This window comes from Phodopus roborovskii, unplaced genomic scaffold, assembly GCF_943737965.1.
Source record: "Phodopus roborovskii unplaced genomic scaffold, PHOROB, whole genome shotgun sequence".
Taxonomy (NCBI): domain Eukaryota; kingdom Metazoa; phylum Chordata; class Mammalia; order Rodentia; family Cricetidae; genus Phodopus; species Phodopus roborovskii.
This window is the reverse complement of record NW_026126563.1, coordinates 9,816,317-9,829,823: the sequence shown is the minus strand read 5'-3', so window position 1 is coordinate 9,829,823 and position 13,507 is coordinate 9,816,317. Positions and strand designations below refer to the sequence as shown.

The following is a 13,507-nucleotide window of genomic DNA, read 5'->3' as shown; positions in this document are numbered from 1 at the left end:
TTTATATATCATAGTATGAATATAGACTTATGTTTTTTTCTACCTACCTAATTAGAATATTAGAATAAGTTTTTATTTTTAGTAATCCAAAATGAAGAAAATAGATTTTTTTTGTGATGTGCTGATTATTATTGCCTTTTTGGATAATTTGTTTGATACTTCTGAATATCAAATGATAAACAAATGAAGATACAGTTTTGTAGTGCTTACTGCAATGGATACCTAAGTATTTCTATGTTTTACCTTGTCATTTCAAATATAATTAAATGTTTTACAATTATAATAGTTTCAGACTTTTTCGATTCATGATCAGTTTTTGCTTGATAAATTTTTCAGTGATCCCAGGAATATTAACTAAGCATACAAATCAAATATTTACTGATTATTAATCATAAAGTTATTTGAAAACAATTCTTTAGTATACATACAACTTTGCTATTTGTTAAAAGTGGAAACAAATTGTACACTAATGAGATAGATGTGCCTATTTTTACAAAAAGAATAATGGGAGGCAAAGGAGATGGCTCAGTGGGTAAAATGCTTGCGTACAAGAGTATAGGTCTGAATTTAGGACCCCAGCATCCATATGAAAATCTGATTTTTGCATCTGTGACCCAGTATTAGTTTGGGGGCACAGGCAGACAGATCCCAGAGACTTGTTGCCCATCCATTCTAGCTAAATCAGTGAGCTCCAGGTTCAGTGAGCGATCCTATTTTAGAAACTAAGATAGATGATTGAAGAACATATCTTGATACCCACCTTTGGCCTACACATATACACATATGTGCGTGTGCGCATGCATACACACACAGACACACACACACACACACAATTTTATCTAAATAGTTGGTGTTGCTCCATATAGAACATCTTCACTATGTTTCAGAATTGATCACTATTTTAATTTATAATCATCAGTGCTAAGAATAGTCATTCACACAAATACATAGTATACAATTATAAAAGTAATGATTTTTTAAAATGAGCAACTCTAAATATTTGCAGTCAAACAGTGTTTCATAATATGATCCAAAGATGTTATATTTGGGAATAGTGGTATAAAATTTTTTTATTTCATCAGTGTTATATTCTTATAACAGTAGAAAACTTTACACTGAAAACATGGTGGGTCATAATAGTGATGAATTTGAGCCAAAGCATTTCAGGTGGCATTTGTTGGCATGGTATAACTGCATGTATGGTGCATAATGTGCATATCCGTGCTAATAACATGATGCAACATGGGTGAGAATTGCCAAAAACACCTTGACTTACCCATTTAATTACAAAGTAAATTTTAGTAATTCATTCAGAAACCTTTGCCTATTACCCCATTGACATTACCCATGGTTTTAAGAAAGCGTACTTTAGAATATGAGGAAAATTGAGTGACAGATCTTAGGGTTCATTTCATGTGTGGCTGAACATTATATAGTGATGTTGACTTATAAATTGAAGCAATTGTAGATGGTGCCTCGCTTCATACTGCAAAAATCTACCACATGTGTCCTGCACTCTGTTGACCAATACTTCAGGAGGACTTGAAACTGGATAAGTGGCACATGCATTAGGTGACAGAAGTCAAAATGACCAGGGTATGCAGAATAGAGGTAGCTGATACTCATGGTCACATAGCACAGAGGTTGATATTAAGATTCTTTATGTAGATTGAAAAGAAAAATAACTAAATATAAGGCAGAAAGTTGTAGTTATATCAAGGATACTTGACAGGTTTTTTTTTTTTTTTTTTTTTTTTTTTTTTTTTTTTTTTTGTTTTAAATCTACTTACTATGTATACATTGTTCCTTCCTGTACCCCAGAAGAGGGCACCAGATCTCATTATAGATGGTTGTGAGTCACCATGTGGGTACTGGGACTAGAACTCAGGACCTCTTGAAGAATAGCCAGTGCTCTTAACCACTGAGCCATTTCTGCAGCCCTGAAAGTCTCTAAATTTCAGCTACTTGATTACTTTCCTGTTTCCATAAAGTTGACACAACCCTTAATACCTAAGTGTCATTTGTATATTAACTCACATAAAAATATAACTGAGGATTCTGAACTCAGTCTTAAAATATTAGTAATTATATATTAAAATGACATTCACTACAGCTAAGTAGTTTAGGAGTTCCTTAATATAATATTGGAAACTGTGGCAAAACCATAACAGTTTCCAGTATTAATAGATGCTTTAAAAGTATTCAATAAATGTCTCCTGATAGAAATTGTAGTATCTTTTAAATAGCTGAATTAACTTGATGATGAGTTCTTATTGGACTGCTTCAGTAAAAGAAAGTGTCTAACACGCCGACCATACCAGTTTTATTCCTTTTAGGCCATGTGACTGTACTTGGTACATTAGCCAGTGCTGGTCATTGAGAAATGCCCATGAATACAGCCCAGAGGAACAAGCAGGGAAATGAGTAGTGTGGAGCCTAGAATGTAATAGGTTTGTGGGTGTTAGGACTGAAGGTATTAAGCCATAAAAAAACAAGACTGTCAATATTCTGATCCTTGAAAAAGAACTATTGACTGGATGGATCTTTCTTGTTTGTATGAAATTTAGCAGAGTTTGGATCAGTAGAAGAACAGTACAGGGGGAAACTTGTTGATCCCTGGTAGTTGCTGTTTTATGTTAAAATCTCATTTTCTGGTCCTGGAGAGAAATGGCTTATTGATTTGGAGCACTTGCAGTTACAGAGGAACTGGCTTCCATTCCCAGGACCCACATGTTGTTGGCTCACAACTAATTCCATTTCCAGGCCCATGGACACCAGGCACTCATGTAGTGCATGCACATGTAGTCAGCACATACATACACTTAAATATCTCTTAAAAACACTTCCTAAAGTCAGAGTAGATGCCATCTGTCAGAATGTCATGGTGTCAGCTTATGCAGTAGTTGACATCTTGCTGCTTCCCTGCGCTTCTGCTTTTAGTGTTTTGTGTCTGGTAAGCTCTTATTTTATATCCCAGTGTCTTGAAGTTTTAGGTTTTTACCAGCTTTTAAAGTTCAAGGAGAGCAAACAAATGAAGAATAGAAAATGGGGAATCAGAAAAACTTAGTATAACTTAACTCCTCAAGAATTATATGAACCATCTAATTTTTAAGAGGTGTATTTTAGTAGAAATTATAAGCATTTTTTTTTTTTTTCTTCAGTGAATCAAGAAGCAAGTGAAATGCTTTGCACCATCAGATTTTGATGGCAGTCTGTTTCAGGGGCCTTTTAATGCGGCTTTATAACTCCTGTCTCAAGGAGCTTGTACCATATATAAGCATACAGAAAAATTTTAAGCTAACCGTAACGTTAGGCTCCTTCCCAGTCCCTTAGAGCCTGCATGGCTGCTTTGTCATTGAGGAGCTACTCCAAAAGTAGGGAGCAAACAACAAGGGCTTTAAATATGTGTCCCTCCGTTGGCAATCAGTAGGCGCTGGTGACAGATCCCAATCTCTTTCTGCTTGTAGAACAATAGTGGGGGCACATAGTTGACTTCCGGTATATGAACAAAAACTGTCATTTCCAGACAACTAAATCTGGACCAAGTATAGTTTCCATGTAATTCTCTGGTATAAAACATGATGTTTTATACCAGAGTAGCCAGTGCTGTATAGCAGCGTCCTGGCAATTTACTTTATGCTATAATATAAACTCATGAAAATTTAAAACATTTACATTTGCTTAATGTCTATATGTGCTTGTGCATGTATTTGTGAATTCTGAGTAAATAACACATTTTAAAACTTGAAAAGTAGTTTTACTGAATTTTACACTATTACTTAAAGAAGACAGCCGTTTCCATTTCTCTGTGGGACTAATTCATATCTATGAATACATATCTCTTGTGTATTTTGAGACAGGGTCTTGTTTCTGACCTGTGTTGCAGCCAAGGATGACTGTTTCTTGGTCCTCTTCTTCTGTCCCCCCAAGCGCTGGCACTGCAGGCCTGTAATACCCTGCCTCGCTGTTAAGTTAGATTTTTATTAATGCTTGCAAAGGTCAAGCAGTAGGAATTTATCAACACTGAGTATTTTAACATTAACTCTCTTTAATGAGATTTTAATGATTTACTAATTTGGGTGCCCATTAGGTTATAAGTATAAAATAGTCTATTTAGACTCCACATTTTTTGGCATGGGAGAAATCTTGAGCTTGACTCTAATTGTTAGCCAAGGTTTCAAGGAAGAAAAGGGAATTTGGTGTTTTTCCTGTGAATCAAATGGAGTGTTAAGTTCAGGTCAAGATGTGGAAGTCCCTGGTGAAATGCTTCTTCTTAAAGAAGGAAGAGCTCTGGGGAGACAGGCACTATCTTTTTCTTGTCAAGCTGTAATTTTGGGGATAGTGGTAGGGGTTGAACCTAGGACTTCACGCATGCCCAGCATGTGGTGTTCACTTAGCTATACTCTTGACTCCCTGAAAGCATTGCAGTTTCCTTTCATGGGGAGAACTGGTCGTAGATTAAGTAGAGTGTTAATTTGAATTTATTAACTTAATACTATTTTTAAGATTTAAAATTTTTTAACTTTTTGTGGTGGGGAGGGTGGAATTAATATACGGAAGAGTTTCTAAAGGCCAGAAGAGTCCATTAGGTCTCCTGGAGCAGGAGTTAGAAGTGATTTTTGCTGCCTCTTGTGGCCACTGAAGAGTGAACTCAAGGAATTTTTCCAGAACTGTATTGCTGTTAAGCATTGAACCATTGCACCAGCTCCTAAGTAGAAAACTTAAATATGTGTGTGTGAGTGTGTGGTTTTTAAAAACTTTACTCTTACTGTCTTAATTAGGGTTATTATTGCTGGGATGAACCACCATGACCAGAATTCAAGAAGGAAAGGTCTTTTTGGCTCAACATTTATACATTATTCATTCATTATCAAAAGAAATCAGGTCAGAAACTCAAACTGTCCACAGCCTGGAGGCAGGAGCTGATGGATTGGAGTTGCTTTGTGGCTTACATTTATGACTTGCTCAGCTTGCTTTCTATAGAACCCAGGACTGCTAGGTACCTCCCACAATGGGCTGGGCCACCTTCATCAATCACTAATTTAAAAAATGCCCTACAGGTCTGCCTACAGCTCCCTTTCCCCTCCCCCTCCCTCCCTCCCCCCTCCCTCCCTCCTCTGTCCCTCCCTTCCTTTCTTTTTTCCGCTCTCCCTCCCTCCCTGGCATTTTCTTAACTGAGGTTTCTCCACTTAGATTGCATTGAAAGATCATGGTTAGGAAAGCATACTGTGGGTCCCTGAGAGTGGTACTTTAAGCTCCCTCCTCAGCACTGGCACAGGCAGTTTCTCCATTCTTTCCCTCTTACCAGCTGCTCCCTCTCACTGCAGATGAGCGCACTCACTGAAAGGCTGCCTTTGCTAGGGTTCCTTTTACTGTGGTGAACACCACGGGTCTGTTTGAGTTGTAGTTCCATACCACAGCCCATCGTCACACTCAGAGCTGGGACTCAAGGCAGTAACCTGGGGATAGGAACTGAAGCATTATTCATGGAGCACTGCTGCCTAGTGGCTTGCTCTTCATGGCCCGCTCAGCCTGCCTTCTCTTACACCTCACAGCTTTCTGCCCAGCAATGGTACCTCTTGCAGGGCTGGGCCTTCCCACATCAGTCGTCATTCAGAAAAGTGTCCTCACACGTACGAGACCGTTTGTTTTATAGAGGCATTTTATCAGTTGATATTTCCTCATCTCAGATGACTGGCATGTGTCAGGTTCACGTTTGACTCTGAAGCACATCACTGATCAAACACAACCATTTGTTGTTCCCAAGATGACATTACTATAGTATCACAATATAAAATACTCCAAACTTTTACTTTTTTGTTTATGTGTGTGTGGTTGTTTTGACTGTATGTATGCCTATGTCCTGTGTGCAGGCAATTCCCTCAGGAGCCAGAATCCCCTGGAGCTGAAGGCTGAAGTTATAGACAGTTTTTAGCCATCATGGAGGTGGAGAGGCAATAACAATCAATCCATTTTTTGGGGGGTGGGGTGGGGAAGAGCAGCCAGAGTTTTTTTACTATTGCACTATCTTTTCAGCCCCTACACAAACTTTTAAAAATCACATTTTTAAAGGAATTAGACACTTGAAGTCCAAAGTTCCTGTAGAACTCTAAAGTGTGTCTAAAATAGCCATGGTCTCATAGTTGTATGTTCCTGTAAAAATAAGTTAAATGTTTTTACTTCAAGAGGGAATAACCAGGACTTGGTTACATTCAAATCTAGTCAAAACCAATGCTTTTCTGCCCCCTTATCTAATGTTCTTGGTAGTATAAAGTGCATTGTCAGACATCTAAATAAAATTCATGATGATGAGGCTCTGATGGCCTTCACTTCTCCACCTATGCCCTCTGTGGCACACACTGCCTGTTTCCTGAGCCCGGGACTCTCCACTCCATACTTAATGCTGTCCTTGGCTATTATTCCATGGTCTAGCATCTGCAAAATGCTGGGCTTTCCATTGCAACTGGGCTGCATCTTCAGTAGCCTCTCCTAGGCTCCCTTCAGGGACTCTAACCCTGCCACATGGTGCCAGGCCTTAGCTGTTCTCTATGGCACCTTCTTGCCCTTCAGTACTATTTGGGTGATTTAGACTACGAAGTTCAATTGCGAGCATCAGATGGAGTCTATGTTTATTCTGATCCTTATTTAACCGCAATAATATTGTATGCATATTTTTATATAAACTAGATTGTAAAGTATTTGTTGTGTGCTTGATTTGTATTTTAGTAGCCTGAATAGCTCATTTTAAAGGCATAGGTTCTCTTAGAGAGTAGACAGTATGTCATAGTGACTAGCAGTTTTATTTCTGGGTATCAAAAAGATCCTAAATCCCAAAGACTGGTCATTTTGTCTTAGTTTCTGATTGTATTGTACCACCAGGCTGGCTAGCTTTAGGATTGATTATTGAGTTCAGATCATTTCCAGATTTCAAATAATGTAATTAAATAATTATAGCTAAAGAGACTGAATGAGGTGGTGTTAGTTTCATTTAGATGTTCTTATTTTAAACTTGCTATGTAAATCATGCTAGGGAATACTGGGATTAAAGGCATGTGCATTGTGCCCAGCAATTAAAGCAAACCTTAACTGCTCTCTATTTTAGTTTCAAGTTTCTTTATAGATAAAATATTATTATTCATATATATATATCAATCTAAAGTATTTTTCTATTTGAGAATTAAAGTATTTCTTTATACTAGTCGTTCTCAACCTTCCTAATGCTATGACCCCCCAAGCATAAAATTATTTTTGATGCTGCTTCATAACTAATTTAGCTCTGTTATGAATCGTAGTGTGAATTATGTGACCTCAGGGAAAGGGTCGTTCATCCTCCACAGGGGACATGACCTACAGGTTGAGAGCCACTGCTTCATGGTATATTTTAATTCTACCTTGCTCCTATAAGGACCTACAACAGCTAGTGGTTGGAACCAGTGTGCATTCATACTAGAATGAAGGCAGTTAGGAAAGATGAGAATAGGATATAGAGGTATTGTCTAGTGAATGAATGGCTGCCACATGGTTGTGCTGAGACTAAGAGAATGCCCAGTGGTTCGGCTCTTCTTTTTTTGTGAAATAACAGCCAGATGATTTGTAATTTGGCATAATGTTTAAAACAGGGTCCTCATGTATCAGCCATCTTCTGTAAGGGTGCCCAGTGTGACTTCGGTGGATCCTGCTGCTATTCCACCCTCATTAACAGACTACTCAGTACCATTCCACCACACGCCAGTGTCAAGCATGTCATCAGATTTGCCAGGTATGTGGAGAGCTTTTCGTCTGTTTGTTTTAATTACCTCCTCTTTATTCTTAATCAGCAGAACAAGTGTGTGTGTACATGTACACATACACTTATATATGCATACATATAAATAAATTAATTTTGGATGTAAATGCTAAAAGAAATTTCAAGGCTTCATGTAGAAGCCTTACTGCCTTAGTATCTTATATTTGGTTGCTATTTTAATTAATGAGAATCTATAGATTTCTATTAGTAGGAGATACAGGAGTATAGTAGGAAATTTTTATGAAGTTGTGCACTTAGGCTTTCTCTTGGAAGCTTAGGGGGAAGAGTTTCCTCAGAAGTCTTTTCTTCAAAACTTCTAGCTTAGTGATTTTTTACCTTGTTGATTTTCTTCTCTGTAAGGATAGGGTTAACCATGTATTTCTCTAAAGTAGATCTTAATATTTGGAGATACTTTGGCATGTATAATAATCACATTTTAACGATTCAAATTTGAGTTTCTTTAGTGCCAGCATTTATGCAACCAACACCATGATATAACGTTTAACCACAGCCTCCCATACTCTTTTTTTTTTTTTCCCTTTTCCTCCATGCTGAGATGCTTTCTTTTCATATATTTTGTCAATCAAGTCTGAGCAAAGTTAGAACCAGTACACCATATATGTATCCATGACTTCTATCTACGAACCATTTTGATTAATACACTTCCCTCCATATGTTTTTTTGGAAGTTGATATTGATCTGCAGTTTATTTTTATTCCTTAATAGATAGTTCTATTACCTGTTCTTATGTACTCTTGCCTCTTGAATTTAGTTTTACTGAATAAAATGTAGTGGGAAAAGAGCAAACTAAAAATAATACCAAAAATGTCTAAAGTCATACCGAATGACATTAAGATTAACATGTTTGCTCCACATGTAATTTGTGGTTTTGTACTTTTCACGTTCTTTGTGAGACCGACTAATACATGTCAGAACGCATCCATAGATGTCAGGGTTCTTGGTCTCATGAGAGAGTTCTTTATAGTCGAGTATTGTAACGTGGACTAAGTTGATGAGTGAATGTTCATCGTCTTAGTATGTGTTAAAAAATGTATTTTTAAAGGATCTGCTTAAGACCTTCAATTAAATATTACTCTTTGATTAAAAAAAAGTAGTGAATGTTTATGTTTACTAAAGTGAACGTCTATTAAGCAGTAATACCAAAAACAGTACAAATAAGTAGTCTTGCTAATTTGCAAATTATGAGGATCTGGGAGAATTTATGTTCTGATTTTGAGAATAAGTAAAATTTTTTTTATGTGTGGTATGTCTTAAATGTGTCTCACCTTTGTGTTTTATAAAATTAACTTAAGATTATGGAAATCATACTTATATTCTAGACTGATATTTGGCCAGTATAAACCAATAATCTGGTTAAATCCTGAAAAACTTTATTAGCAGTTGATAAACTTAAATAGAATAGGGCTAGTGATTCTTAGGAAAAATTACTAGTTATTAAAAGTTTTGTAGCAATTAGACATCTAAGAAGTTTAGTTTTTACCTCTGTTCTATTGTCTATGCACTTTTTTAAAATTAGTGATCTGTATAATTTTTATGTAATTAGTCATGTGCAGTTTTGGTATTGATAAATTTAATAATTTTATAGTAAAAATTTAAGTAGAACACCAAGAATGGAGAGAAGACAGTTTTAGTAGATTCTAACATTCCTTTTAAATATCATAAATCTGAATCTTCTGAATCTGCAGGAGAACAAAGAAGAAATGATATTAATAACGAAGTGCAGCTTGGAACATCTTCTGATACTGTGCAGCAGTGAATACAAAATAAAACATAATTTGTATTTATGGAGTGGAAAACAGCTTGATTATTTCAAGAAAAAAAAATGTCTGCCTTATTATTGCTAGTGCCATACTGTCAGGTGCGGATGGTGCTCAACAGCTGTATCACTAAAGTTTAAAGCGCTAAAACTTACATATTCAACCATGTAGCATTCATGTTTGTGAAGTTCATGGCTTAAGTAAGGAAAAATTGTGTGGTTGTCAATGAGGGGATGAAAAGCAAATGGTCAGTCCATTCTATTAATGAAGCATTCAAAATTCAAAAATTGCAACGTTATTAGTTGCAACGTTATTAATTAAAAACACATAGATTGTATTATCAGAATTTTTAATAGCACTTTTTTCTTTTAGTTAAAAACAAGAGCATTTTCAGCTGAAATATTTGAGGGAAAAATAAAAAGCCTATCAGTATGTTGTTACAATTGAAACATAATAAAATAAGGAATCGTATTTTGCTAACAAGGCAGTTAAGTTTTACTGTTGAAACCAGTACATATGCAAAATAATACAATTAAATGATAAAAATGATGATAGTCTATTCTTTTATTAGTAGGGATAACTTTCAAAATATATGAAAATGTTTTCATTGAAGAATATTCATATTAAACCCTCTTTGGAGTATGTCTGATACTTGGAAGACAATCTAAATTTCAACAAGACTTTATGAATATATTTATACATCTTACTGGGGTATTATGTAAGTTGTAGTTTGTCTAGTTATCTGTGGCTGAGACATTAATAACAAATAGACCAAGTTCATCTAAAATATTTTGTAAATAGATTTTACATTTGCTGGGACATGTGAAGTCAGCAAAGGAAATTATAGTACATCTGAAAATACGAGTTGAAATAACTGATATTGGAAAGCATTGACCTTCAATGCTTCAATGCACAGAAACATTTGTAGTATTTTATCAAACTTACATGTTTATTTAGAGTTATGAAGTGGCTACAGTTGAATATTGGGAAAAAAGAGCTTCTCAAATGATTTGTTTCCATTTGTGGTATATCTTCTGAAATGGTAGTACTTTCTTTAATTTTTATTTGCTTGTTATTAAATAGAATGAGGAACCAACAAAAAATAGTGAGCCAGACGTGGTGACTGCTGCCTGTCATCCCTGTCCTCAAGAAGCAGGAGGTCTATGAGTGCATGTGTCAGCCTGTGCTGCAGAGTAAGACCTTTTCTGGCAAGAGCACCTACTGTCCTACAGAGGACCTGAGTTCATTTTATAGTACCTAGGTGGCAGCTCTCCAGCGCCTTTAACTGCAGCTCTAGGGTATCCAGAGCCCCCCCTTCTGACCACTATGGATTCCTGCACACAAAACGCAATAAATAAATAAAGTAGGAACTGTTGTAAAATTGAACAGAATGTTACACCACTTGGAGCAAAACAACAGTGAATAAAAACATGACTTGTTCATATATAAACTCTTAGAAGACATAAAAAGGCTAGACAGGTTTGAGTTGCTTTTTAAAAGAGAAATTTATTAAATAATTTAAAGTGTTCTCCTTAAATACATCACCTCTGGTTATCATTTTAATGGGTAAATATTGCAACAGTGGATTGTGATTTACTTTGTTCATCAATTTAAACTGCTATATCATGTAGCTAATAACAGGTTATACTAACAAGTTTAAAAATTGCTTTAGAAGTTGTTTCAGTAATTCTTTCTAAATAGCTGGGGTTACGACTTGTATTATGATAAGTGTTTAAAATACACTCACTTGTAAATAAGGGAATAATGATGCTTTAAATTTTTTTAGTTAAAATTATTCATAGTTTTTATTAAATATGTCCATTATCTTTCTTACTAATCTCTATTTTAATAATGGTATAGTATTATATTAGAATTTCACTCCATGTGGTTGGTTTATTAAATGCCAGCATATAAATATTTATGGGATTGAATAGACATTGGCTTTTTGTTTGTTTGTATGTTTTTTGTCTTTTGAAAATAGGATCTCACTGTTTAGCCCTGGCTGGTCTGGAACTCACAGAGATCCGCCAATCTCTGCCTCCAAAGTTAGGGCAACATTGCCCTAACTTAATGGCACATGCTCAGTATGTGGGTTTTTTTAATTTTTTTTTTTTTAATGTTTTAAAATAACTTGAAAGCATTTGATCATACAGGCAAGTCTTCAGAAGTGGACTGTGAAGATTATTGCTAAACTTTTCAGACATGATTTTTTTTTCCTATACCTTATTGTTATTTGAGTACTTATTTAAGGAAAATCTCTTTCACATTCCTATTTCCAGAATATAGTTGTAGAGTTCCAGTTCCTTGGTTTAGGGCATTGCATTAGCTGAGAACCTTTTGACTGTTGACTACCTTTGTAGTGAGTAGCAATTCCCAGGGCTTGCATTATGCAGAGTATTATACTCTGTAAAACTCTTGGGGGTGGGCAGCAGCTACCTGCTGATGAAATATCTGTTAAAGAATTGGTATTATTAGATTAAACTAATGTGGCGTATTTCTGAAAAATAAATGTGAAGTATCTTAAGAACTTAAGTATGTTGTTTTTTAATGGTCCAAAGATAAGTACCATGATTTTTATTGCTTCTTGCTCTTCTAAAAGACAAAAGGAGAAAGATTTGAATTAACTGGTCCAACTCTGGTAATTCTGGACTGCTGCTTTTGAGTTGCTGGGAGCTAGTTTTTCCAGTTGTTTGGCCAGCGAACGTATTCACCTTTGGTTTTACATGCATTAAGTATCACCAGTTATGATTATAGCAGAGAGGTGAGCATTTGCCACAGATGTTCCCTGGCTTATAAATGCTGAGTGATCTTGGGAAATAGTTCTTGTCTCCAAAATATGAGACAACTATTAACAAAGCATTTTTGTTTTAGGTTTGGATTTTCTTTCCCTTATTCCAGTTGATCCCCAGGTATGTATCCTGAATTTAAGCAACTAATTTGTATTTGGTGGTTGATTATGTCATACTAACTAAAAGGACCAGTTGCATAAAATCAGGACAGTTGATTCTCATGTGGATAGAAAAAGGAGTACTATATAAATATTATACATTTTTTTTGAAGGAATAAAGTTACTGGTTTTCAATTTTTTTTATCTTATTACTTAAACTTTATTGAATGTAAACGGTATTTCTTACAAGTGTTTGAGTGATTAGAATGGGTGAATGCAGTACTAATGCATAGAGGTTAAGATTTTACATATTAAAACCATTTACATAAAGCCATCAACAAGTTCATCAGATTTGGATCACTGAGTTTGGATCAGACAGAGTCAGACTTTGAAAAGGCTTCAGTTGAAAGTTGCAGTATTGCTGTGTTTCCAATCAAAGAAAAGAGATTCTAGGAGTATTCCAGAATTCCAGCCTTAAGACTGCGTGTTGAGCATGGATTCTGCTGACAGTCTTTAACAGCAGAGGCAAAGCACAGGAAGCGAGAGAGGCGAGGTGGAACAGCAACAGGAAGTCTTGAGGCCCAGATGTGTTACCTAGGGAGAGCTGGAAGAAGTGGACCTGTTTCACCAATTCAGGATGGACCAACTGCAGGTCCACTGTGAGCCTCCCAACTGCAGGTCCAGTGTGAGCCTCCCAACTGCAGGTCCACTGTGAGCCTCCCAACTGCAGGTCCAGTGTGAGCTTCCCATCTCAGTGTGTCCATCTGGTTGCACAAACAGCACAGGAAATTTGAGCACAAGATATATGCGGACTGAGGATGTTCTTCTCACCCTGCCTTGACTTTATATGAGTAAGACATTACAAGGAAAGTTACATAGTTTTCTAGGATATAAGTTCTTCAGGCTTAAGAGAATTACATACTTTTATTACGTATTTTTATGTGAACAGTGCTTTAAAAAAATAATCTTGGAACCCATGGTTTTTATTTCATGGTTTTATTTACATGCGTGGTGGGAGGCTGATTTATTTGATAACTTGGTAGGAGGATGAGCGTG

General features: G+C 36.0%; 1 protein-coding gene across 6 annotated transcripts in view; it reads left to right on the top strand.

Annotated features, from left to right (window-relative positions):
* Positions 1-13,507, top strand: part of Pias2 (protein inhibitor of activated STAT 2) — a 55,915-nt gene that overhangs the window by 40,289 nt on the left and 2,119 nt on the right. For 3 of the 6 annotated variants that reach the window (XM_051202224.1, XM_051202222.1, XM_051202223.1), the window contains 2 exons: positions 7,620-7,759; positions 12,436-12,473. In XM_051202224.1, the coding sequence (XP_051058181.1) occupies positions 7,620-7,759; positions 12,436-12,473 (178 nt within the window). Of the gene's footprint in view, positions 1-7,619; positions 7,760-9,492; positions 9,592-12,435; positions 12,474-12,826; positions 12,993-13,507 lie in introns of those variants that run through there. The other 3 variants (XM_051202225.1, XM_051202227.1, XM_051202228.1) reach the window with 3 other exon arrangements.